The following is a 27,769-nucleotide window of genomic DNA, read 5'->3' as shown; positions in this document are numbered from 1 at the left end:
ACTTGGTAGCATTTTAGTGTTCCTTAGAGGTAGACAAAATAGCTCCCAACCCTGAATCTGCCTCCTTTATGCCAGGTTAAAAAAAATACCTCAAAGAACTAAGCATCCCACAATCTAGCAGGTATTTACTCTGGTGGAATATTAAATGTTAAGAAAGACAGAGAGGGAGGGGGAGGAGAGGGGAAAGAATGGAGGGGAAGAATGGAGAGGAAGAGGGGAAGGGGAGGAGAGGGAGAGGAGAGAGAGAGGGAGAGGGAGAGGGAGAGGGGAGGGGAGGGGAGGGAAGGAGAGGGGAGGGGAGGGGAGGGGAGGGGAGGGGAGGGGAGGGGAGGGGAGGGGAGGGGAGGGGAGGAGAGAAGAGGAGAGGAGAGGAGAGGAGAGGAGAGGAGAGGAGAGGAGAGGAGAGGAGAGGAGAGGAGAGGAGAGGAGAGGAGAGGAGAGGAGAGGAGAGGAGAGGAGAGGAGAGGAGAGGAGAGGAGAGGAGAGGAGAGGAGAGGAGAGGAGAGGAGAGGAGAGGAGAGGAGAGGAGAGGAGAGGAGAGGAGAGGAGAGGAGAGGAGAGGAGAGGAGAGGAGAGGAGAGGAGAGGAGAGGAGAGGAGAGGAGAGGAGAGGAGAGGAGAGGAGAGGAGAAATACTCTGCTTAATGGAGGCTATAATTAATAATTATTTGAGCATAATTATATTGATTAAATGTAAGGAAGAGTTAAATATAGCTCCAGCAGCAAGGCAGCTTCTAACTCCAATGTTATTTAGATGCCATGTCAAGAAAATAAAAGATGTAGGGGTGTAAAGCCTGTGGTAGATAATTCAAGATTTACATTTAGCTGCACAAATCTTCATGGTTTTACCTTCAAAGACCTTCAGAACCTCTTGTTTGATGTAGCTTTTTATTTCCTCGAGTGAAACTGTGTCAGCCTGGTGAGGGAAGAAAGTGATATGCATCAGGAGAAACACAGAGGGCACTCTGTGATGCTGCAGAAATTGGCAAGTGCTGAAATTAGCATCAAGCATGGAAAGCTTTCACCAACAATTCAAGATTTTCATAGATTTGTGTGATTTGCTTCAGTGCAAAAAGCCACTTCATGGCAGATACCCCATAATACCCTAAAGGCCACTAATACAGAATGGGGCCTCCATCACCTCCCACTTGGACAACCTGTTCCAGCCTTCCACCACCCTCATAGCACAGAATTCCTTCTAAAGGCCCCATCTAAATCTACCTTGCTCTAGTTTCAAACCACATCTTGGTTTTTCTGATGCTGTGGGTACTGCTCAGTTGAATTCCCACTGCTCAGAGGCAGAAGCTACCTTGGTGCCATCTGAATTCAGGAGCAAGCAAGGAAAATGGGCATTCACTTACAGGAAACCCTGGGGGTCCTGGTGAACCTGGAGGACCTTGATGACCTGGTGAGCCTGGATAGCCTCTGTGTCCTGGTGGGCCAATAGGACCCACATCCCCTTTCTCTCCTGATGGGCCAGGTTTCCCACGTTCACCTTGTGGACCTCTGTCTCCTGGAATGCCCTGATCACCCTGTGGGAAATAAAAGCAGAAAGAAAACCCATTGGACACAGTGGGGGAAAAGAAAGAAAGAAAGGTGAGAAGTCACCCAAGAATGGTAAGGAGGAAATTTCTGTTCAGAACTAGGTAAGTCCTGCAGTGAATCATAGAATCAACCAGGCTGGAAAAGACCTCAGAGATCATAGAATCAATAAGGTTGGAAAAGACCTCGAAGATCATCAAGTCCAACCTGTCACCCAACACCTCATGACTACTAAACAATGGCTCCAACCTATTACCTAATACCTAACACCTCTTAACAACTAAACCACAGCTCTAAGTGCCACATCCAAGCCTTTTTTGAACACCTCCAGGGATGGGGACTCCACTGCCTCCCTGGGCAGCACATTCCAATGGCTAACCTCTCTGTCTGGGAAGAACTTCTTCCTAACATCCAGCCTAAACCTCCCCTGGCACAGCTTGAGACTGTGTCCTCTTGTTCTGGTGCTGCTTGCCTGGGAGAAGAGACCAACCCCCACCTGGCTACAACCTCCCTTCAGGGAGTTGTAGACAGCAAGAAGGTCTCCCCTGAGCCTCCTCCTCTCCAGGCTAAGCAACCCCAACTCCCTCAGCCTCTCCTCACAGGGCTGTGCTCCAGACCTCTCCCCAGCCTCATTGCCCTTCTCTGGACACGTTCAAGTGAAGCTGATTTCCCAGGCTGATAACCCTTGGCTCTGACCACAGCAAGCAACATTTTCTTTTCTTACACCTTTGATGCTGAATCCAGTACCAAAGAAACAAGCAAGAGCAGCTTGAATCTGTAACCCACTCTCCAAGGACACAAGTTGGGTGCAGAAAAATCTGAAGCCCTTCTGCAAGGGTCTAGAGGTGTCAAATATGGCAGAGGTAGAATGGAGGTGCTCCAATCCCTCCAGGCACAAGGCATCAAACTTTTACCTGCAGTCTTCCCCAGTAAGATAGTCTTCTATTTCTGCATGGACACAGAATTTCAGCTAATCAGAGAATTAACAAATCCACTTAGAATGAATTAATTCCTTTCAAAGCAAACAAACCCAGGGTCAATATTCAGGTCATTAAAATGGATGAGGTGGCATTCAGATTTGTTTTACTTGTGGGGAATTAAATCTTTTAGAGCAACTTAATGTATTGGCTATGAGTTCCCTTCATTAATAGCTAATGTGGAGCAGAGTGCCCCAAGTTCAGATTGCTAATGAGCAGTTCTTAGGGGTCACTGCCTGTCCTTGCTGCAGCACTCAGCACAGAAGGCAAATCATAGCCTGGGCTGCTGCCAGAGGAGTGTGAGCAGCAGGGCAAGGGAGGGGATTCTGCCCCTGGGCTCTGCTCTGCTGAGACCTCACCTTCAATCTTGCCTTCAGTTCTGGTGTCCTCAGCAGAAGAAGGACACAGAGCTGCTACAGTAAGTCCAGAGGACAAAGATGATCCAAGGGCTAGAGCAGCTCTGCTGTGAGGATAGGCTGAGGGAGCTGGGGTTGTTCAGCCCAGAGAAGAGAAGGCTCCAGTTCCCTCAGCTGCTCCTCACCAGCCCTGTTCTCCAGACTCTTTGTCAGCTTCATTGACCTTCTCTGGACCTGCTCCAGCAGCTCAATGTCTTTCTTGGAGTGAGAGTCCCAAAAGCGAGCTCAGTACTCATGCTGTGCCCTCACCAATGCCAAGTACAGGGACATGATGACTTCCCTGCTCCTGCTGGCCACACTATTCCTGATGCAGGCCAGGATGCTGCTGGCCTTCTTGGCCACCTGGGCACACTTCTGGCTCATGTTCAAACTGAGAAGCAGAACTTTTGTACTCTGCAAGGAAGTGACTCTTCCCTGGCTTTAGCCAAGTTCTTGCATCCAGCCTCTGTCTCTTACTCCACCTTTAGCATCGTGAAACATAAAACAGCAGAACAACTTCACTCTTGCCATAGATTGCTGCAAAACATGAAGGAGTTTTAGTCTTTTAGATAATTTTCACTTGAGTCACTTTTAGGGAGGTTGAGGTCCAGTACAGGGGGATGTGGAACACAGCATTCTGTGTGTCAGAGCCTTCAAATGAGACCACACAGAAGTGCATCTGCCTATGTAAAGGCAACTGTCTGAAGGTCACTGAAAAAGTATTGAAGGCATAAATACACACAGAGGATTCTCAAGGTTTATAACCCTGCAGAGGAAGCATGGAGAACTGTTCTAGCAGAAGGGAGAGAAAAATGCAGGTTCCTTCAAGAGCATGGTGCCATGGCAGTGTGAAGCTGATCCTGGCATTGCTCCTCTCCTGAACAATTCCCCATTTCACAGGCTGCCAGCACGTAGGAGGCAGATCAAACTCCACAGCCACTTTTTAAATGAGCACATTTTTAACTGCCTTCAGGGTTTGCTTTGTGTTTGGAAGAAGCTCCTTGTAAAAATTCATCAAACTAGGTCAGATATTCCTTTAGACTCTTCTTCACTCTGAACTGTATAAAAAGGCAGGGTAGGGACATTAGGGTTTTGCAGTCTCTGCCTTCAGTGCTGATTGATTCTGCCCTCCTCTTTTCTAGCATTCTTGCATTTCAGCTTGTGCTAAATTCTGTGCAGAAGGAGCTATTATTTTGCCTGGCTTTTTACAGGTTCTCATGCAGCTTGGTGCCAGCCTGAGATCAAGGTATGCAGATAGCAGCAACAAAAGAGCCAGCCAACAGTTCTTCAATCTACTCTTCAAATCCCATGAATCTGCAGGAAGCAGATATCCATATTGACAGCTCTAGCTCCATGTGCATGTAGGTACTGTGTCACTGATGGGCCTGGGATTAGCACATCCTCTTCTCTTATCCTGAAGCTTCCCAAGTTTCGCTCTGATGAAGAAAACCAAGGCTGTGCCTCTGTCTCTCATACCCTTTTCCTACCTGAAAGGGGCTTGTAGTGAGGCAGGGTTGGTCTCTTCTCCCTTGTATCAAGTGATAGAACAAGAGGAAAACATAGAGTGGTCTGGGTTGGAAGGGACCTCCAAAGGTCATCCAGTCCAACCCCCTCTGCAGTAAGCAGGGACATCCTCAACTAGATCAGGCTGGCCTCAAATTGCACCAGAGAATTGGACGTCAGGAACATTTTCCTTCCTGAAAGAGGGGTCAGGCACTGCCACAGGCTGCCCAGGGAGGTGATGGAGTCCCCATCCCTGGAGGTGCACAAAAACCATGCAGACACAGCACTTTGGGACATGGTTTAGTGGGCATGGTGGTGCTGGGTTGAAGGCTGGAGCTGATGTCCTAAGAGGTCTATTCTGACTAAAATGATTTGGGGCTTCAACATCCTCTTGCCTCTCCAACTTTTTCAAGGTCAGTCACTTAAATGTGCAGCCTTCTCTCCTGGATGTATGTGCACAGAGTTATTTGCAGGGCATCCAGAGAGGTTGCCACTGAGAAGGTCAAGGCTGAGTGCTGTGATGCAGCACACAGCAGGTGGTACAACAAGGAGGCTCTTACAGTTGAGTGGTGTTCTTAAAGGCAGAAATAGAACGCTGCCAACTGGTTATTTTTTGCAAGGGACAATTACTGCAATCAAGGTAAAAACCTCCTGTCTCCTCTGTGCCATTAAGCAGCATTTCCTTTCCCAGATTACCCAGGGAGGTGCTTTTCTGATTTAGCAAATGAATGTGGTGCCTTGGATTAGGACATCACAGCTTCAGCACCGTTATTACAGGAGCAGAGAGTGCACGAAGATTTTCTTGGCTCTAGCAAAACAAATGCCACCTCTCACACCCCATAATGGCTCCTGCCCACCATGATCTCATTGCCATGAACAGAAATGTCCAAATATTTTGGGAAGCAGTAAAGTTTTGGCACTGGGGTTCCTTCTGCCTAAGTGCAACAAGAGCGCTTTGTATAAAGCATGGTTTGTCATTGTGAAATACAAAGATCCCAGGGGATCCTTAGAGAGCTTTGCATTTATGAGAGCTTTATTACAGTCATAGAATTATCATAGTATCATAGTATCAGTCAAGGTTGGAAGGGACCACAAGGATCATCTAGTTCCAACCCTCCTGCCATGGGCAGGGACACCCCACACTAGATCAGGCTGGCCACAGCCTCAGCCAGCCTGGGCTTAAACACCTCCAGGGACGGGGCCTTGACCACCTCCCTGGACAACCCATTCCAGGGCTTCACCACTCTCATGGGGAAGAACTTCCTCCTCACCTCCAGCCTGAATCTCCCCACCTCCAGCTTCATTCCATTCCCCCTAGTCCTATCACTACCTGAGATCCTGAGAAGTCCTTCCCCAGCCTTCCTGTAGGCTCCCTTCAGATACTGGAAGGCCACAATTAGGTCACCTGGGAGCCTTCTCTTCTGCAGACTGAACAGCCCCAACTCCTTCAGTCTGTCCTCATAGGAGAGGTGCTCCAGCCCTCTGATCATCCTCCTGGCCCTGCTCTGGACAGGTTCCAGCTCCTCTACAACCTGTTTTGGTTGGGAAAGACCTCCAAGATCATCAAGTCCAGCCATCAACCCAGCAGTACCATGGCCATTGAACCATGTCCCAATGTGCCATGCCCACACGTTTTTTGAACACCTCCAGGGATGGGGACTCCACCACCTCCCTGCGCAGCCTCTTCCAATCCCTGACCACTCTCGCAGACAATACATTTTTCCTTATCTCCAACCTAAACCTCCCCTGCCACAATTTCATAGTATCATAGTATCATAGTATCATTCAGGGTTGGAAGGGACCACAAGGATCATCTAGTTCCAACCCCCCTGCCACGGGCAGGGACACCCCACACTAGATCAGGCTGGCCAGAGCCTCATCCAGCCTGGGCTTAAACACCTCCAGGGACGGGGCCTCAACCACCTCCCTGGACAACCCATTCCAGGCCATTTCCTCTCATTCTATCATCCGGTACTAGAGAGAAAAGACCAATCCCCACTTCACTCCAGCCTCCTTTCAGGGAGTTGTGGAGAGCAATGAGGTCTCCCTCAGCCTCCTCTTCTCCAGACCAATCACAGTTCCCTCAGCTGCTCCTCACCAGCTCTGTTCTCCAGACCCTTCACCAGCTTACAGCTCTTGCAGAGTCTGACAGCATCCCAACAGGATTAGCTACTTTCCAATTTTCAAGCTGTTGATCAGTTTACACTCTCCAGGCCAACTGTGTTACAAAATCTGTAAGATGGGACCTTCCTCTAAATGCAGAAGACAATTCACAGGATCACAGAATGTTAGGGTTTGGAAGGGACTTCAAAAGCTCATCCAGTCCAACCCCCCTGCCAGACCCGGGGCAGGTCACACAGGAACATATCCAGGAGGGTTTTGAATGTCTCCAGAGAAGGAGACTCCACAACCTCTCTGGGCAGCCTGCTCCAGGGCTCAGCACCCTCACAGTGAAAAAGTTTTCCCTTCTGTTCCTGTGGCACCTCCTCTGCTGCAGCTTGCAGACCTTGCCCTTTGGCCTGTCCTTGGACATCCCTGAGCAGAGCCTGGCTCTGTCTTCCAGACATTGCTCTGCACATCTTTATCACCAGCAATGAGGTCATCCCTCAGGCTCCCATGATCCAAGGTCCAAGCCCCAGCTCCCTCAGCCTGTCCTCAGCAGGGAGATATTCCACTGCCTGCAGCATCTTTGTGGCTCTTGAGTCTCTCAAGCATTTCCCTGAAGTCCTTCTTGCACTGAGGGGCCCAGAACTGGGCCCAACATTCCAAGACTACAACTCTTTGTTATCTAAGGGACTGCTTGAGGTTCAGAGAATTAATTTCTTGGGCTTGCCTGTTAAATCTGTGCTGAGGTAGTGCTTAGGAGCTCAGTGAAAAGGAACATGTTACTAAAAGATGGGACTTACACGTTCTCCTTTGGGTCCTCTGTCTCCTGGTCTCCCCACAGCACCCTGAGAATTTGTTTTTTGAGGGGGGGAAAAAAAAGAGGAGATGAAAATATCACTTAAAGGCTTTTATATATATATAGATATAGATATATCTGTTAGCAGAACTGAAAGCAGCTGCCTAGGATTGACAGCTATGGTATCTGTGAAGAATAAAATACACCAGAGGATGCAAAAGGAAGGTTTCCTACCGGAGGGCCTGGCAATCCATCTTTTCCATTGCTTCCCTATAAAAAAACCACATAACAAGGCAAAATCAAAAGCAGAACTAATTTGTTAATAAAGAAACTAGTGTACATGCACTTAAAAAACCATCATGGGTGAAGCTCAATCATGGAATCATAGAATCATTGAATCAACCAGGATGGAAAAGACCTCAGACATCATCAAGTCCAACCTGTTACCTAATACCTAACACCTCCTGACAACTAAACCATGGCTGCAAGTGCCACATCCAGTCCTTTTTTGAACACCTCCAGGGACAGGGACTCCACCACCTCCCTGGGCAGCACATTCCAATAGCCAATCTCTCTTGCTGGGAAGAACTTCTTCCTGACATCCAGCCTAAACCTCCCCTGGCACAGCTTGAGACTGTGTCCTCTTGTTCTGGTTCTGGTTGCCTGGGAGAAGAGACCAACCCCCACCTGGCTCCAACCTCCCTTCAGGTAGTTGTAGATAGCAATGAGGTCTCCCCTGAGTCTTCTCTTCTCCAGGCTAAGCAACCCCAGCTCCCTCAGCCTCTCCTCACAGGGCTGTGCTCCAGACCCCTCCCCAGATTTCTTGCCCTTCTCTGGACACCTTCCAGCAACTCAACATCTTTCCTAAACTGAGGGGCCCAGAACTGGACGAAGGACTCAAGGTGTGGCCTAACCACTGCTGAGTACAGGGCAGAATGACCTCCCTGCTCCTGCTGGCCACACTGTTTCTGATGTAGGCCAGGATGCCATTGGCCTTCTTGCCCCCCTGGGCACACTGCTGGCTCATGTTCACCTGGCTGTCAACCTCCACCCAATCACAGAACCGTGGGGGTTGGAGGAGACCTCTGGAGATCATTGAGTCCAACTCCCCTGCTAAAGCAGATTCTCCTAGATCAGGTTGCACAGGAACTTGTCCAGGCAGGTTTTGAAAGTCTTCAAAGAAGGAGGCTCCACAACCTCTCTGGGCAGCCTGTTCTAGTGCTCTGCCTCCCTCACAGTGTGGTATTATCTGAGAGTTCTTATTACCATGGGTCAAAACCCTGCCAGAGAGTACTGTAGCAACTGCACAGTGTCAGAGAATTGCCAGATAAGTGCTCTGGTGCTCGTTAATTTTCTAGGATCTAGGTGGCTCTGCAGATGCAGAACTTTCAGTGCTGCTTCACTGAGTGAGAAAGAAGGACTTGCGTGAGCAAAACCAGCAGGAATATTTCCTTCCCTCTCAGTTTGCTGCTGAAACCACAGAAACTCTCTCTTCTGCCAAGCCAGAAGTGTAACATGGAGATGAGCTGCCAAGCTGAACCAGTCTGCTTCTCACACTTGTCCCCAGAACACCAAGCTTTGGGGGAGATAATGAATTCTGTGCTATCCTAGCTGAACCACTGCTAGAATATAAACTAGGCTGTTTGAAACCAGCTCAGACAGAGCTGGCTACACTGCTGTCACTGTTTTACTAAATAAAGAGCTCAGGTTAGGCATCTCCTAAGTGAGCTGTAAAGGCTTCAGCACCACCTGTACACGGAAGGGTTCTGAAGTTTATTCAGAGCCATGGAGCAGAGTTGAAACTGAAACTGAGAATCCCTTTATAGACTCTGGGGAGTGTCTGGGTTAATATTCTCCTGAATAAAAATGTGGGAGAATTCTTTCTGTCAACAAGCTCTTGAGGAGCCTCAGAAGAACCTTTAAAGGAAACCTCTCAGTAACATTAACTTAGAATCATAGAATCAACAAGGCTGGAAATGACCTCAAAGATCATCAAGTCCAACCTGTCACCCAACACCTCATGACTACTAGACCACAGTACCAAGTGCCACATCCAGTCCCCTCTTGAACACCTCCAGGGATGGTGACTCCACCACCTCCCTGGGCAGCACATCCCAATGGCTAACAACTCTCTCTGGGAAGAACTTTCTCCTCACTTCCAGCCTAAACTTCCCCTGGTGCAGCTTGAGACTGTGTCCTCCTAAAACATCCTCATACCAGGATACTGATACTGAGTGCTGTAGCTCTAACTGCTCTACAGCTGTCACCTAGCTGAAGGAAAGCAGGATGGAACCCCAGTTCTGTTGGAACTCTGATAAATTAATTAGGATGCATCCTTTTGTAAGAAACAGGAGAAAATTGCTTACTGGTTTTCCTTGTGGCCCTTCTGGCCCAGGGAAGCCTATATCTCCTATAGGTCCTCTTTCACCCTAGGAAAGAAAGAAAGGGAAAAAACAAGAAACAAACCCAAAGCCCACATGTGGAAATCTGGATGTATCTTGCATCTCATCTCATCTCATCTTGCATCTCATCTTGCATGAGATGTTTGAATGATTTGTGTATCATTGTAAGAATCTAGAGCCTAAGTTTGGACTTACAGGTTCCCCTGGCATCCCTGGGGCCCCAGGAGATCCAGGCTTTCCCTGCAAAAAAACAACAACCAAAACCATTAGAAATTCCAGTTGCCAGGAAGGAAAAGATAAATTCTCTTAGGTCACAAATGGGAGGTTATATCTTTGGGTGAAATGTTCATGGTATTTGCTATTCAATGCTTTAAGAGAGGAAAAGGAAGTGTTTGAACAGATTTCTTCAGTATTTGAGCCAGGCTCACCTGGCTTTTGTGTACAGCACAACTCAATCCCTTCATCTTATCACAGAATCATAGAACCATAGAATCTATAAGGTTGGAAGAGACCTCAGAGATCATCAAGTCCAACCTGTCACCCAACACCTCATGACTACCAAACCATGGCACCAAGTGCCACGTCCAGTCCCCTCTTGTGACTCCCCCACCTCCCTTGGCAGCCTGTTCCAATCCCTGACCAGTCTTGCAGCAAAGAAATTTTTCCTTATATCCAATTTAAACCTCCCCTGGGGCAAGTTGAGGCCACTGCCACTCATCCTGTCACTTGCTCCTTGGGAGAACTGACCCCCACCTCATTCCAACCTGCTTTCAGGGAGAGAGACAGAAGGTCTCCCCACAGCCTTCTATTCTCCAAACTAAACACCACCAGCTCCCTCAGCTGCTCCTCCCCAGGCCTGTTCTCCAGCTTTGTTGCCCTTCTCTCAACCTGCTCCAGCATCTCAATGTCTTTCTTGGAGTGAGGGTCTCAAAAGTGAACTCAATAGCCAAGGTGTGGCCTCGCCAGTCGTGAGCACAGAGGCTAAAATCAAGACCAGCAACAACTTCAAGAGCAACTGGGCTGGTAGGCACTGGTGGCAATCCTTGCAGAATCATAGAATTGTTAGTGTTGGAAGGGACCTCAAGGATCAGCCAGTTCCAGCCCCCTTGCCATGGGCAGGGACACCTCACACTACAGCAGGTTGTCAGAGCCACATCCAGCCTGGCCTTCAAAACCTCCAGGGATGAGGCTTCCACCACCTCCCTGGGCAAACAGTTCCAGGCTCTCACCATCCTCATGGGGAAGAACTTCTTCCTAACATCCAATCTGAATGCACCCATTTCTATTTTATTTCCATTCCCCCCAGTCCTATCACTCCCTGACACCCTACAAAGTCCCTCCCCAGCTTTCCGGTAGCCCTCTTCAGATACTGGAAGGCCACGATTAGGAATCTTAGCTCAGGCTTCCCTGACCATTCTGCTTAGCCAAAAGCCAAAGGTTTACATTCCCAAATGGAAATAAGGATCCACTATTCCATCTAGGGAATAATGCCAGGCAAGGAGGACAAAATTCTTCTCTGGGAAGATATGTGGCTATATTTTAAAAGCTCTTCCTAGACTACTAAAAGTTATTGTCCCTCACATGCCTATTAATTTGTTAATTGCCACTGCTTAGCATAAAAATGCTAAGGCAAATAATTCCTTTCAGTGGATCTTAATAGAATGAAATGTAATTAACAGAGTGCAACTCCATCAGTGATGAAGGGAACTCATTAAATATTTCACACCCAGCTAGGATAGAGAGCAACAAGGACAAGACTTGGAACATATCCAGTGGGAAACACACGAGGAATGAACAATGGGGATCACCCTAACTGGCTGCTGCATTATTGATTCACACCATGCAATGTACTCCAGAGCAACAAACTCTGAAACTCTTACATGAGCTATAAAACTCCAAGAAATTCTCCTCTTTCCCCCCTTAAATGTGCAATTTTCCCTTTGTTCTATGCTAAATGAATTAAATTAAGCTATTTAGGCTGATGTCCTCTCTTGGAACTCACAGTAAATAGAGAGTACATGAATGGCTAATGGAAGGGGGAGTGCACAGACACCAACTTCTATTTAGTTCACTAAACCTGCAGTTAAAACTGGAACCCAGCTCCTCAATGGCTTGGCAGCTGCCCACATTAAAGAATAAATGGTATTTGCATATAAATAGCCCCAGGTTGCCTCCTGCAGGGTGGATAAACATTTCTAGCCTACTAAACTGTGAGTGCAGCCCGAAGAGAAGTTGTCTTCATTTCCTGCAGGAAGGCAAAGGAGTAATTATAATCTCAATTTATGATTAGCTGTGTTTCCTTTCCCCTACAACAAAGCTTCTGAGTGACTTTCAGGAACTTCTCTGGATCTTTCCAAGTAAAGAGCTGACAAGGCTTTTTCCCCCTAAAGCAAATGTTTGGTTGCCTTGATAGGCAGATCCCTGGGGGCTGCAAGGAGATTGGTAATTCTTGGTCTTTGTCAGAGAAAGATGCTGAGAAAATTTGTGCATGCCCCAGAAGGCAGAAAAACATTTTTCTCTGTGTGTGTGTTTGTTTTAAATCTATGTTAAACTCAGGCAGGGAAGAGAACCTTGGATGCTTTCTTAGCTTAGCCTCAAACTGCAGCTTTATGATGGATTCACAGAATGACAGAATCACCAAGGTTGGAGGAGACCTCAAAGATCATCAAGTCCAACCTGTCACCACAAATGTCATGACTAAACCATGGCACCAAGTGCCATGTCCAATCCCCTCTTGAACACCTCCAGGGATGGTGACTCCACCACCTCCCTGGGCAGCACATTCCAATGGCAAATGACTCTCTCTCTGAAGAATTTTCTCCTCACCTCGAGCCTTAACTTCCCCTGGTGCAGCTTGAGACTGTGTTCTCTTGTTCTGGTGTTGCTTGCCTGGGAGTAGAGACCAACTCCCTCCTGCCTACAACCTCCCTTCAGGTAGTTGTAGAGAGCAATAATGTCTCCCCTGAGCCTCCTCTTCTCCAGGCTAAACAACCCCAGCTCCCTCAGCCTCTCCTCATAGGGCTTGTGCTTGAGGCCTCTCCCCAGCCTCGTTGCCCTTCTCTGGACACATTCAAGAGTCTCAATGTCCTTAAACTGAGGGGCCCAGAACTGGACACAGGACTCAAGGTGTGGCCTAACCAGTGCAGTGAACAGGAGCACAATGACCTCCCTGCTCCTGCTGGCCACACTCTTCCTGATGCAGGCCAGGATGCCATTGGCCTTCTTGGCCCCCAGGGCACACTGCTGGCTCATGTTCAGCTGCTGTCAACCAGCACCCCCAGGTCCCTTTCTCTTTGGTTGCTCTCCAGCCACTCTGACCCCAGCCTGTAGCACTGCATGGGGTTGTTGTTGCCAAAGTGCAGAACCTGGCACTTGGGTTGGAGAGTGAGTTTTACTTTAAGAAATCATAGAATTGGGTCAGAAGGGACCTTTAGAGGTCATCTAGTCCAACCCCCCTGAATTAAGCAGGGACATTTCCAACTAGATCAGGATGTTCAGAGCTCCATCAAGCTTGACCTTGAATGTCTCAAGGGATGGAGCCTTCACCACTTCCCTGGGCAACCTGTTCCCATGTTCCACCACCCCCACAGTGAGGAACATCTCCCGAGGATACGTACCGGTGTCCCTGCTACTCCTGGTGTGCCAGCTGGTCCACGGTCCCCCTGAAGAGAAGAGACAATTTATACTGCTGTATTAACACTGAAAAGAAGCAGTTTGTGTGTGGATTCCCATTAAAACCTGAGGAGGGATTGTTCAGTGAGCTGAAAAGGAGGCCAAGAGCCAAAATACTAACATTTAGTTTTGTCATTGACTCATTTTGCAGAGTTGAGCAAGAAACTTATCTCCTTTGTCTGTCCCCAGAGCAGAGGGGCTGGATCCCCTCTCCCTATCTCTGGCCAGGCTGCTTTTGACAGAGCTCAGGCTGCCATTTGCCTACTGGGCTACAAGTGTCCATTCCTGGCTCCTGTCCAGCCTCTTGTCCACCACTACCCCCAAGTGCTCTTCTGCAGGGGCTGCTCTCAGGACAGAACAAGAAGTAGGGACTGTATTTAGGAACATGTTAACCACATTACTATCAGGTAACTTTAAATATACATAGTATATCATAGAATCATAGAATTGTCAGGGTTGGAAGGGATCTCAAGGATCATCCAGTTCCAACCCGCCTGCCATGGCCAGGGACACCTCACACTACAGCAGGTTGCTCACAGCCACATCCAGCCTGGCCTGAAAAACCTCCAGGCATGAGGCTTCCACCACCTCCCTGGGCAACCTGTGCCAGTGTCTCACCACCCTCATGGGCAAGAACTACTTCCTCACATCCAATCTGAATCTACCCATTTCTAGTTTTTCTCCATTCCCCCCAGTCCTATCACTCCCTGACACCCTCAGAAGTCCCTTCCCAGCTTTCTTGTAGCCCCCTTCAGATACTGGAAGGTCACAAGAAGGTCTCCTTGGAGCCTTCTCTTCTCCAGACTGAACAGCCCCAACTCCCTCAGTCTGTCCTCATAGGAGAGGTGCTCCAGCCCTCTGCTCATCCTTGTGGCCCTTCTCTGGACACCTTTCAGCACCTCCAGATCCTTCCTGTTCCAGGGGCTCCTGAACTGGACACAGTACTCCAGGTGGGGTCTCACCAGAGCAGAGAGGGACAATCCCCTCCCTGGACCTGCTTCATGGTAGCATTCTATCCAGTTAAGAAAACAAAATACTCCAAGAGATCCTACACACAATTTGCCATCTGCAGGGAATGACTTTTTCCATTGGGTGTATATGTGATTTAGAAACACAGTAAAGCAGAAAACAGAAGGAAACAAAAGCAAGCAAACAAAAAAAGGAATAGGGAAAAAAATGGGGGCAGATAAATGTGCAAATATTCTTTTTTCACACAGAAACTTTAACTTTCACACAGGTGAAAAAAAAAAGAAGAAGAGATCAAACAGGTTTTCAGCAAACATTTAGCTGCATACAGTTGCCATTAAGAAGCTAAGAGTGTTTCCAGGAGTCTTACCTTTTCCCCTGGAAGTCCTTCCAGTCCTGGTAACCCCATGGGTCCTGGGTCTCCCTGATGCATTTATATTTGTGTTAATTAGAGAAGGTTGCATACATTAAAATCCCTGCAGTCTACATGAGCAACACTGAAACAGTGAGCAGCAGCAGATTAAGGACCCTCAGATTAATAAACCAGCCAGCCAGCTATGAGCAGATCTTGCTAGGCTCTGTTGTAGTGATCTGCAAAACTAAGCTTTGCCTGGAGGCACTGTGCAAATGTTTGGGTCAGTGGTTTTTCCTTTTGATGAAGAGTGTAATCCAGGGGAACCCCCTCCAGTGCTCCTGCAAGGCAAGGTCAGCCCTAAAGCACCTTCAGCTGGAAGAGCCCTGGGGTCTAAGCAGCTCCCAGCAGCTCTGTGCCTGTTCCTCAAAGCTTACTCTGCAGTGGGGGACACACAGAGTAGGTCCCTGTGTAGGTCTTTAAGTTTTGGAAGAAGCCCAGAAATCCACTCCCCTGGAGAAATCAATTTAATGGGGAGGGTAGAGAGGCCCTTTGAGTTCTTTTTCTTCTGTTTTTAAAGAGAAGTGACAGTTTACCACAGAAATTGAAACTACAGCCAATGACTGCAGAGTTCCAGCAATTCTCAGCTATACCAAAAGCTACAGCAAGTTCCTGTCTGGATTTCCTGAAGTCACTGGCAGGTTTAGAGTAGCATAGAATAGCATAGAATAAACCAGGTTGGAAGAGACCTTCAAGATCATCACGTCCAACCCATCATCCAACACCATCTCATCAACTAAACCATGGCACCAAGCACCCCACTCACTTCCCATATCACTTCCATGTCTAAACTGTTTGGGAGGTGGTGCTGCCTCAGTAGGAAGTGGATGCTGATACAAAAACACAGAGGCAGCTTCTAGTTATTATGGTGAAACAAGCAAGCAAACAAAGAGGCCTTGGAACTTTCTGTGGAAAGAGACTCATCAATTGGTTTAGGAAATTATCTCCCAACTCCATGTCTTGCTGAGTGCTGAGAGGTTCTGCTTTGGGTTTCTCAGGGTTCTTGAGGAGCACAGTTATCAGGTGGCTTCACAGAGCAAAGTTTAGTTTCTCACCCAGCTGGATTTTTGTCTGACACTTGGCAAGGAACCAAACATGAGCCTAGGCCCTGCACAGGGTGGCTGAGTGGACATTATGCACCTCCATGATAGGTGAAGTCCTAGCTAGCTCTTAAAACATTATCTTCTCTTGGGCACTTTGGTCTTGGCTGGGTCACTCTGTACTAGCTGCACTGAATTCTGCTGCTGGTTTTGCGTGGGTACTGTGCCTGCACAGGTAGGAAAAAAGATACAACTGAACAGTACTGGCATCTTAGAATTATCAGGGTTGGAAGGGACCTCAAGGATCAGCCAGTTCCAACCTCCCTGCCATGGGCAGGGACACCTCACACTACATCAGGTTGCCCAGAGCCACATCCAGCCTGGCCTTCAAAACCTCCAGGGATGAGGCTTCCACCCCCTTCCAGTGTCTCACCACCCTCATGGGGAAGAACTTCTTCCTAACATCTAATCTAAATGTCCTCTCCTCTAGCTTGTATCCATTTCCTCTAGTCCTATCATTACCTGACATCCTTTATTCCATGTCCTCCCTTTATTTCATATTCTACCTTTATTCCATATCCTCCCTTCATTCCATGTCCTCCCTTTACTTCATGTCCTCCCTTTAATTCGTGTCCTACCTTTATTTCATGCTCTCTTTTGGTTTTGGTCAAATATATCCAGAGACAGTTTAGCAGAGATGAACCCACAAGCAGTTGATCCTACGTGCACTGTTTCCTTACGTTATCACTTAGAAGCTGCATACTTGGCAATTCAAACCCGAGGGTGTTTGGTGTGCACTGATTCTGCACTACCTGCTAAAGGACCTTAATGGACTCTTCCACCCTTGTGACTAGGACCATGGGTTGAACTACTCGGGGAATTCTCTTAACATGACCCCAAAATACATACATACCGCTGTGCCAGGATCTCCTTTTGGACCCTGCAAAGAAATGAAGAAGTGGAAACACACTGAATAAAGAGCAGGGTTGCACAGTAAGGTGATTCTCATTCTGTCAGTGCATGATCTGCATGCTTGGCTAATGCAAAGTGCTTTTCTCTTTCCATCACCAAACCCAATTCATCACAACACTGTGCCCATCACTGACTATGCATATCATACATTTTTAGATAGTGGAATATTTTCCTTGAAGAGCCCAACACCCAGTGATGCGACATTTCTTTTGTAGCCTTTGCTTGCTTTAGTTTACTTCAATAAAACCCAACTAACCTCCAAAATGAGCCCAAACTTTACTGTTTACTACATACCAATCACTGAATGGCTCAGGTTGGAAGGGACTTCAGAGGTCATCTGCTCCAACCTCCCCACCATAGGCAGGGACAGAGGGATTCAGCTGCTCAAGGCCTCATCCAACCTGGCCTTGGGAGGAGGCATCCACATCCTCCCTGGGCAGCCTGTTCCAGGCTCTTACCACCCTTGTACCGAATAACTTCTTCCTAAGATCCAACCTAGCCCTGTTCTCCTTCAGCTTCAAACCATTCCCCTTCATATCCTTGTTTTTTATGTTTTCCACACAGAAAATAAAACTCCATGTCACTTACTAGACTTCATGCAACTACCAACCCCCCTCTGTTACTGTCTTAATGGATTATCACACAGTATCACAGTATAACTTAGGTTGGAAAGGACCTTGAGGATCATTGAGTCCAACCTATCAACACAGACCCCATGACTAGACCATGGCACCAAGTGCCACGTCCAATCTCCTCTTGAACACCTCCAGGGTCGATGACTCAACCACCTCCCTGGGCAGCACATTCCAATGACGAATGACTCGCTCGGTGAAGAACTTCCTCCTCACCTCGAGTCTAAACCTCCCCTGGCACAGCTTGAGACTGTGTCCCCTTGTTCTGGTGCTGGTTGCCTGGGAGAAGAGGCCAACCCCTTCCTGGCTACAACCACCCCTCAGGTATTATTAGAAATGAGATTTCTCTTTGTACTTACTGGAGGTCCTGGTGGACCTGGATAACTCGCAACACTCACACCTCCCTGCAACAGCAAGTTCAGAAGGTGGGATTGGGCCAGAATTAGGTGTTGAAATAAAGTGAAATCAAATGAAACAAGAATAGAGCAAAATAAAATAAACCAAACCAAAATAATAACCAAAAAAAAAAAAAAAAAGTGAAAGAAACCAAAGCAAACCCAAATAAAGCTAAAAAACCCCAAACTAAGCCAAAATGAAATAAACTAAAATGAAAAAAAGTAAAATAAAACAAAGTAAAATAAAATAAAGCAAACCAAAATAAATATAAAATACAGTAAATCAAATAAAAATAAAGCAAACCAAAGCAGACCAAAATAAGAATAAAAAAAACCCAAACCAAACTAAAATTAACCAAGATAAATAAAATGAATATCAAATAAAGTAAGATAAAATAAAGCAAACAAAAAAGTAAAAAGAAAATAAATAAAATAAATATATAATAAAAATAAAAGAAAGTAAAAGAAACCAAAGCAGACCAAAATAAATCTAAAAAAACCCCAACCAAACTAAAATAAAGCAAAGTAAATAGAATAAAAATAAAATCAAGTGACATAAAATAAAGGAAACCAAAATAAAAATCAAATAAATAAAATAAAAATACAATAAAGTGAAATAAAAATACAATAAAATACAATAAAATACAATAAAATAAAATAAAATAAAATAAAATAAAATAAAATAATGAAGTAAAATAAACCAAAGCAAAGCAAAATAAAAATAAAAGAAAGTAAAATAAACCAAAGGAAATAAAAATAAAAATAAAAAACACCAAACCAAACTAAACTAAACTAAACTAAAATAAAAATGAAGTAAAATAAACCAAAGCAAAGCAAAATAAAAATCACATAAATAAAATAAAAATAAAAGAAAGTGAAATAAAACAAAGCAGACCAAAATAAAACTAAAAACCCCCAAACCAAATGAAAATTAACAAAAATAACTAAAATAAAAATAAAATAAAGTGAAATGAAAATAAAAGAAAGTAAAAGAAACCAAAGCAAAGCAAAATCAAAATAAAAAACCCCAAACCAAAATAAGATAAAAGAAAACAAAATTAAAAAAAATGAAGTGAAAAAAAACAAAGCAAAGCAAAATGAAAATCAAATAAATCAAATATAAATAAAGTAAAAGAAATCAAAGCAGACTGAAATAAAGCTAAAAAACCCCAAACCAAACTACAATAATTACAACAAGTAAAAGAAAAAGAAAATGAAGTAAAAGAAACAAAAGTAAAGCAAAATAAAAATTAAAGAAACCCCAGACCAAAATAAAATAAAATCAGAGAAAATAACCATAAAAAATAAAAATAAAATTAAATAAAATAAACCAAAGCAAAATAAAAATTAAATAAAAGAAATTAAACTAAAAGAAATAAAGAATAAAGTAGCATAAACCAGAGCAAAGCAGAATAAAAATAATGCCAAAAAGCCAAATAAACCACAGCAAAGAAAAAATAAAAGCCAACAAGTCAAACTAAAATAAAACAAAACAAAAATAAGAGTAAAATAAGGGAAAATAAGGTAAGATGAAGTGAAATAAGGTAAAACCAAACAGAAGAAGATAAAACCAAACAGAATAAAACAAAACAAAGCGGAATTAAACCAAATAAAACTAAACAGAATAAAACTAAACAAAATAAACCAGAATAAAACAACGGAAAACAAAATAAACTAAAACAGAATAAAAGAAAAGAAAACAAAATTAAACCAAATTAAACAAAATAAAGCAAAATAAAGATGAAAGAGAAATACCTGGAGTTTATATAAGCTGCTCATTCCATTCCTTTCATTGTAAGGCACACCCTTTAAAACATAAGAACCAACTAAGTGACACAACTGTGAATTCTAAAGGCAGAACTCTTGCCTTGCTTGAGTCCTGTGTTATTTTCTGTTGAGTCCTGTGTGGTTTTGTTCTCAATATTTTTTTTTCCCAAGATTCACACAATCACAGAACATCAGAGGTTGGAAGGGACCTCCAGAGTTCATCCAGTCCAAGCCCCCTGCCAGAGCAGGATCACCCAGGGAGGTCTGCCCAGGAATGCATCCAGGTGGGTCTTGAAAGTCTCCAGAGAAGGAGACTCCACAACCTCTCTGGGCAGCCTGCTCCAGGGCTCTGTGACCCTCACTGTAAAGAAGTTTCTCCTCATGTTGAGGTGAAACATTCTGTGTTCAAGCTTGTATCCATTGGTCCTTGTTTTATTACTGTGCACCACCCGAAAGAGCTTGGCCCCCTCCATTTGACACCCACCCCTCAGATATGGATAGACATTGATCAGATCCCCTCTCAGCCTTCTCCTCTCCAGACTAAACAGCCCCAGGGCTCTCAGCCTCTCTTCATAGGGGAGATGCTTAAGTCCCCTAATCATCCTCAGAGCCTCTGCAGGACTCTCTCCAGCAGGTCTCTGTCTCTCTTGAACTTCATTTCCCTTCTCTGGAAATGGTCCAGGATCTCAATGTCCTTATTGGAGTGAGGGGCTCAAAAATTAATCCAGTATTTGAGCCTGTTCCAATGCATCACCACTCATTCAGTAAGGAAACTTTTCCTCACACCCAACCTAAAAGTTTTGATTGTACACAGTGATGAATCACAAGGGAAAGCAGGAACACAGAAATGTCTTGCAAAATGACATCACTGCCTTTCTGCTCCATGAAGGATTAGATTGGCAGAACTTGAGATTGTTTCCCTCACAGGTTCATTGTTCCTAACATGACATTCAGAAGACAAAACAAAACATCTCACCGGAGGTCCAGGTGGTCCAGGTTTCCCAGGAGAACCTTCACTACCCTAATATAGAAGGAGATTCATTTATTGGCTGTCATTGATGTCAGTGGCATACCCAAGCTGTGATGACCATAATCATTGAATCAGCTTGGTTGGAAAAGACCTTTGAGATCATGGAGCCCAAACATTATCTTACTCATAGCAAGTGAGACAATCAACAAGGGATACATCAATAGACAATAAACAAGAGAGACATTCAATAGGTAAGAGATGCATTCAACAGCAAACAAATAAGAGATATATTCAGTAGTCAAGAGATAAGAGAGACATCAAAAATGAGCAGGTAACAGCAAGAATAAAGCCTCTTGCCCAGCTCCTGCTTAAGCTTTGAGCAAGTTACTGATCCTTACTTCTGATTTTCTTTCATTTAGCTCCTTCAGCTACTCTTTACTCTTTTACTTCACCCCCTCTTTACACTTTCACTTCATCCCCTCTTTATTCTTTTACTTCATCCCCTCTTTACTCTTTTACTTCATCCTCTTTACTCTTTTACTTCATCCCCTCTTTATTCTTTTACTTCATCCTCTTTATTCTTTTACTTCATCCCCTCTCTACTCTTTTATTTCACCCCCTCTTTACTCTTTTATTTCATCCTCTCTTTACTCTTTTACTTCAACCCCTCTTTATTCTTTTACTTCATCCCCTCTTTACTCTTTCACTTCATCCCCTCTTTACTCTTTCACTTCATCCCCTCTTTACACTTTTACTTCATCCCCTCTTTTATACTGTTAGCTGTTTGATGCTTTACGTGTAGTAATTTCCTTGTGGTAAAATAGGAGTCGACAGCCCGAGTTGTGAAACACTTCATATATACACCAGGAAGAAAAGAGGAAATAAAAGTAAAAAATATATTGAAATATAGCTCTAAGGTCTTCCCAGAGCCCAAACCAGGGGAAAGCAACACAAAAAACCTTCACAGATCTTCACCAAGTCTAAATAAAAGGAATGAATACCTTTTCTCCTTTTGCCCCTGCTGGCCCAGGGTGTCCAGGTCTCCCAGTGACTCCCTGCATGACACAGGATCAGTTAAGAGACAGTGAACCACAGTACTTCACAGAATCACAGAGCTAACCAGGTTGGAAAAGACCTTTGTGATCGTTGAGTCCAACCTTTCACCCAACATCATCTAATCAACTAAACCATGGCACCAAGTGCCTCATCCAGTCTCTTTTTAAATACTTACAGGGATGGTGACTCCCTGGGCAGCACATTCCAATGGCCAATCACTCTTCTTCCTAACATCCAGCCTAAACCTGCCCTGGTGCTGCTTGAAACTGTCCCCTCTCCTGTCACTGCTTGCCTGGGAGAAGAGACCAACCTCCACCTGGCTACAACCTCCCTTCAGGTAGTTGTAGAGAGCAAGAAGGTCTCTCCTGAGCCTCCTCTTTTCCAGGCTAAACACCCCCAGCTCCCTCAGTCTTTCCTCATAGGGCCTGAGCCTCAGCCCCCTCCCCAGCCTTGTGTCCCTCCCCAGCCTTGTTGCCCTTCTCTGGACTTGCACAGTGCTGCTTAATTTTGATAACTTGTGCTTTCTGAAGGTCATTTCAAACCTAATCATGGCTTCTCATCCAGGTTTAAATATCTCCCTTCTGTCAGACAGGACAGCTGTGTCCTTCTGATAAGCCCTTTGAAGGATAAAACTTGTGGCTGCAGCTGCATTTTCAGCTTGGCACACTAAAGGCAGTGACCTTGACTGGCCCTTCTTGATGCTGAGAACTATGCTTGGCTGCTGAGGTGCCAGTTGACCTACTCCACATTAAACTCTCTAACTGTGCTACAAGCTTTGAAAGAAGGGAAGAATTATTACTGGCAGCAACCTCTGAATGAATAATGATCAGGCTAATTCATGTGATCCCATCCAATATGTAGAGAGTAAAATGGAAAAGAAAAACAATTCAAGAGGTTTATTCCCCAGAAACATCAACATTTTAAGTTCTATTTTCAGTGAATTTAAATATTCTCAGCTTATTTTCACACCTTATTTTTCCCCACTGTGAAAGCAAGCAATCACTTGGGTTCAGCATTAACTCTTTCCAGAAGCAGAGAATATCTTTGCCTGGAAGAAACTTTGAAGATCATTTAGTCCAGCCAGCACTGCAAGGTCACCACTGAACCATGCCCCTGGCTGGAATTATTTGATTACTAAGGTTGTTACTGCAACTTGGGTGCAAATGCACACAGTTCACTGCAGGTTTGCACCTCGTAGGTCCTGCAGCCTCACAGGGTCTCTGCCCATGCCAAAACTCCAAACCCACTTAAGTGGCACAGACTTGGAGCCTGCACAATGCCTGCACTTTTGATGACATCAACTCATAGAATCATTTTGGTTTGGAAAAGATTTATAGAACCATAGAATGGTTTGGGTTGGAAGAGATCTTAAAGATCATCCAGTTCCAACCCTACTGCCATTCATTTTCAGGGACTCCTTCCACAAGCCCAGGTTGCTCAAAGCCTCATACAGCCTGGCCTTGAACACGCCCAGGGAGGAGGCAGCCACAGCCTCAATCAGTCTTTATATATAAGCTTATATTTGTCTGCTCAGTCAGAAAGGTTTACAGCAGACAAGCACAGAACTGTCAGGGTTGGAAGGGACCTCAAGGATCATCCAGTTCCAACCCCCCTGCCATGGGCAGGGACACCTCACACTACAGCAGGTTGCTCATAGCCACATCCAGCCTGGCTTTAAAAACCATAGGCTTCCACAACCTCCCTGGGCAAACTGTGCCAGTGTCTCACCACCCTCATTCTAAAGAATTTCTCTCTAATCTCCAGTCTAAATCTCTCTTCCAGTTTGAATCCATTCCCTCTCATCCTATCACTCCAACCCCTTGTAAAAAGTCCCTTCCTGCTTTTCTTGTAGTCCCCTTTCAGGTACTGGAGATCACTGGAAATCACCCTCCAGTTTCTTTTATTAGAGCCAGTATGAGTAAGACTTTATTATTACTCTTCAAAAAGCCAAAAGAAAGGACAAGAAACTAAGACTGTGAAGTTTTACTAATTAGAGTAAGCCCTGCTGAGATTGATACCACACACTTACAGATGGTCCACTGGGTCCTGGTACACCTGGCAGTCCAGGAACACCCTGAAGGCCCTGCAAATGAAAAAGAATATGCCTGTTTCCCACTCACACCTCACAAACTACTTATATTCAACATGTCCAGCAGGATTATAGTCACATTAAAATGTATTTTGATTTAAAAGGCTGGCATTGGTTTTAACACTTAAAAAAAACCCAAACCCCACAACCCACCGAGGTTACAAATGAGCAAGGTTAGAGGCAGCTTCTTGCTTGACTGTTAAACATCACTTGTCCTCCAACCTTTGATCAACACACAATTGTTTCAGTTGGAAAAGATCTTTAAGATCATCAAGGTGGAAAAGACCTTTAAGGCCATCAAGTTAGACAAGACCTTTAAGGTCATCAAGTTGGAAAAAGCCTTTAAGATCATCAAGTTGGAAAAGACCTTTAAGATCATCAAATTGGAAAAGACCTCTAAGGTCATTAAGTTGGAAAAGACCTCTAAGGTCATCAAGTTGGAAAAGACCTTTAAGATCATCCAGTCCAACCACTTTCTAACTCTGCCAACATCAGGGTTAGACCATGGCTCTCAGCACCACATCTCTGCCTCTTTGAAGCACCTCCAGGGATGAGGATCCAACCACCTCCCTGGGCAGCCTGTGCCAGGCTTTGAGAACCCTTTTAGTCAAGAAGTTTCTCCTAATACCCAACCTAAACCTCCCCTCATGTTATGATTTTTTACTGGGGTGAGGAGCCCCGAGTGTGTTTTAAAGAACATTCTGTGCATTTCAGTCCTGGTCCAGATCTTTATGGAGGTTTAGATCAGAATCCTTCTGCTGTAGAAATGATTTTACCTCATCTCCCTTCTCTCCAGCAAGGCCTGGAAATCCACGTTCACCTTTGCTTCCCTATGAAAACATAAGATTCAAAAAGCTTCTATTAGAGAACTATGACTTTCACACTCTGCAGAGCATTTTATGACTCCCATTTAATATCTGCTAGTGCGAAGTCCTTACAGCAGCAGTGCCTAAACCAACAAAAATGGCTCAGTGCCACCTGAGAGTGTCCAAACATTGAGGTGAAAGGAAATGAATGGGTTTTACCTGGTAGGCAAACTAGCCAAAAGGCCTGATGGAGACATCTTAGAGTCACAGAACTGCTTCAGTTGGAAAAGACCTCTTAGATCATCAAATTCAACTAAACCATGTCCCTAAATGCCATGTCCACACTTTTTTGAACACCTCCAGGGATGGGGACTCCACCACCTCCCTGGGCAGCCTGTTCCAATGCCTCACCACTTTTTCAGGAAGGAAATTTTCCCTAGTATCCAATCTAAACTTCCCCTGATGGAACTTGAGGTCATTTCCTCTTGTTCTATCACTACTTGATTGGGAGAAGATCCCAACACCCACCTCACCACAACCTCCTTTAGGGTATCTTATTAATATCAAAGAGCTCAAACGCTTGCTGAAATGGAGAGAGTGCACTCTGATGGAACTAGGCTCAACTAGAGAAGCTATCCATATGCCAAACCATATGACATTTGGTCCAGCTCAAGTGAAGGAGAATCTTGGTTGACATCTGTGACACTCCAGGTCCCAGTGGAGTGGCTCCATCACCTCCATGGGAACACAGTGCAAAGGCACAAAGTGGCTCAGCCATTGCACACTTGAGGGAGATATGGGAAGTCTCCTCCTTCACTGCAGGATTCTTGTGACTGATTCTCCTAAAACAAGCTTAGTGGAGAGCCACATCTGAGTTGGTTTCAATGGAACAAGACACAGAAGAGCTGTTCTGGCTATTTTGCATACTCTCTGGAGAGCAAAGGCAAAGTGACACAAGAAGAAGGCTGAACCATAAAAGTCATTCAAACCTTGAGGTTGCTCAGATGCTGCAGGGACAGGGATCAAACTAAAAAAAGTCAAGACTGACAAAGGTGGGAGCCTGGGCTTTTAACAAGCAGCAAGGCAGTACAAAGTACTCTTTTCAAAACTTACCTTTGGCCCTTCTCTACCAGGGATGCCTGGAGGACCTCTTGTGCCAGGATCACCCTGAGGAGCAGAGAGAAAGTGAAGTGACAAATGACCATTTCTATGGCACAGGCAGGAGGTCTGATCTATGCAGAAGGCTTTCTTCCTGCCTTTGTGACCACCCTTGCTTTTCCCCACACAGCCTTCTCTCTTCTCCTGTCTCTCTTCTCCTTTCTCTCTTCTCCACAACACGCTGGCTCAGACGTCCTTTGTTTCCCTCTCCATCTCTCACACAGTCTACTCTAATGATGTTAACAAAAGTTTAGCTTCATTTTGAGACGACTCAGAGGTGCCGTCCTTTAGGAGAGTCCCAGACAACTGTGTGTTTAGGTTTGAGCAAAACATCTTCCTTTTAGCTTTAGGGAGAGATGGAGGCTACACTCACCAGCATCTTCAAATCCACAGAGTAATTTTAAAGCAAGCAAGGCTTCCTGCTTTGTTGAGGGAAGCACTCTCCAGCTAAATTAAAATCTTATGGAAGCATCAACCACATAAACACAGAGGAGTGAAGCATCAAGAATCAGTAAGAGAATTAACTAAGAGGTAGAGCAGCACATAGAGGAGAAAGACAACACAATTACAAACAGAAAGACTCAGGGAAAAGGCCAAAGACAGACCTAAAGGAAATCCAATTTGGGAATGAGAAAGTCAATAAACTCTAAGTACAGGTATTAATAAAAGCCAATAGGATAGGACAGTCTTTCCCCTCAGGAGTGATGTGTGCTCTTCACATGGAAAGCCTCCTGAGCACACTGTTCATGTTGGAACCCAGCAGGTCACTTCACACTTTAAAAGAACACCTTCCAGCCTCATTTACTCCTTTGGTATATTGCCAATATTAATGCTACAGCATGAAGTGGAGAATTCACAGTATCACAGGATGGCCTGGCTTGGAAGGAACCTCTAGAGATCTAGTTCAACCCCCCTCCTAAAGCAGGGTCACCTGAAACAGGTTGCACAGGAACGTGTCCAGGAGGTTTGGAAAGTCTCCAGAGCAGGAGGATCCACAACCTCTCTGGGCAGCCTGCTCCAGAGCTCCAGCACCTTCACAGTAAAGATGATTTTTCTTATGTTTAAGTGAACTCTCCTGTGCTTAATTTGTGCCCATTGCCCCTTGTCCTATAACTGGGCAGCAATGAAAAGAGCCCAGGCCCATCCTTTTGACCTCTACCCTCTAGTAATTAATCAGCATTGATAAGATCCCCTCTCAGCCTTCTGTTTTCCAGGTTAAACAGCCCCAAGCCACTCAGCATCTCTTTGTAAGAGACATGCTCTAGCCCCCTCAGTATCTCAGCAGCTTCTGTTGGATTCTCTCCTCTAGTCCCCTGTCCCTCTTGAACTGGGGAGCCCAAAACTAGACACAATCCTGCAGATCTGTCTTCACCAGGGCAGAGTAGAAGGGGAACAGAGCTTCCTTTGACCCGCTGGCCATGGCCTTCTTATCACATCCCTAGGATGCCATTGGCCTTCTGGGTCATGGGGGCACATTGCTGGCTCACGGAGAACTTGCTTTCCTCCAGCACTCCCAGGTGCTTTTCTGCAGAGCTGCTTCCCAGCAGGTCAGCCCCTACTGTGCAGGAGGTTGTTCCTCCCAGGGGCAGGACTCTATGCTTGGCCTTGCTGATCTTCAGCAGGTTCCCCCCTGTCCAACTCTCCAGCCTGTCCAGATCTCACTGAACAGCAGCACAGCCTGCTGGGGAGTCAGCCACCCCTGCCAGTTTGGTGTCAGCAGCAAGAAGCAATTCATGCTGTGGACTGGATGTGCTGGACAAGGAACTTGCTGGCTATGACCTCATGTACCCTTCAAATCACAAAATCACACAAAATTGTCAGGGTTGGAAGTGACTCCAAGGATCATCCAGTTCCAACTCCCCTGCCATGGGCAGGGACACCTCACACCAGCTCAGGTTGCTCAAGGTCTCATCCAACATGGCCTTGAACACCTCCAGGCATGAGGCTTCCACCACCTCCCTGGGCAACCTGTTCTAATGTCTCACCACCCTCATGGGGAACAAGTTCTTCCTAAGATCCAATCTGCTGCTTTCCCATAAAATAAAGCAGTGTCTAACAAAAATCTCAAGCCAAGTAGTTTAGAATTGAACCTATGGAACATTCCATGTGCTGAT

The 27,769-nt window shown here is 45.4% G+C and overlaps 1 protein-coding gene across 1 annotated transcript in view; it reads right to left on the bottom strand.

Annotated features, from left to right (window-relative positions):
• COL19A1 (collagen type XIX alpha 1 chain) overlaps positions 1 to 27,769 on the bottom strand; it is a 226,365-nt gene that overhangs the window by 9,901 nt on the left and 188,695 nt on the right. Inside the window, exons 33-48 of the mRNA XM_068153439.1 lie at positions 25,611 to 25,664; positions 24,468 to 24,521; positions 23,632 to 23,685; positions 21,548 to 21,601; positions 20,553 to 20,597; positions 19,565 to 19,615; positions 17,774 to 17,818; positions 16,724 to 16,750; positions 14,729 to 14,782; positions 13,338 to 13,382; positions 9,916 to 9,960; positions 9,685 to 9,747; positions 7,553 to 7,588; positions 7,323 to 7,367; positions 1,361 to 1,531; positions 849 to 915 (exon numbers count right to left, since the gene is read on the bottom strand). Coding sequence (XP_068009540.1) covers positions 849 to 915; positions 1,361 to 1,531; positions 7,323 to 7,367; positions 7,553 to 7,588; positions 9,685 to 9,747; positions 9,916 to 9,960; positions 13,338 to 13,382; positions 14,729 to 14,782; positions 16,724 to 16,750; positions 17,774 to 17,818; positions 19,565 to 19,615; positions 20,553 to 20,597; positions 21,548 to 21,601; positions 23,632 to 23,685; positions 24,468 to 24,521; positions 25,611 to 25,664 — 910 coding nt within the window. The remainder of the gene's footprint in view (positions 1 to 848; positions 916 to 1,360; positions 1,532 to 7,322; positions 7,368 to 7,552; positions 7,589 to 9,684; positions 9,748 to 9,915; positions 9,961 to 13,337; positions 13,383 to 14,728; positions 14,783 to 16,723; positions 16,751 to 17,773; positions 17,819 to 19,564; positions 19,616 to 20,552; positions 20,598 to 21,547; positions 21,602 to 23,631; positions 23,686 to 24,467; positions 24,522 to 25,610; positions 25,665 to 27,769) is intronic.

Source organism: Melanerpes formicivorus, unplaced genomic scaffold, assembly GCF_026170545.1.
Source record: "Melanerpes formicivorus ecotype bairdi unplaced genomic scaffold, bMelFor1.0.p_v2 SCAF_26, whole genome shotgun sequence".
NCBI classification, from domain to species: Eukaryota; Metazoa; Chordata; class Aves; order Piciformes; family Picidae; genus Melanerpes; species Melanerpes formicivorus.
The sequence above is the reverse complement of the archived record's forward strand: the minus strand, read 5'-3'. Positions and strand labels throughout refer to the sequence as shown.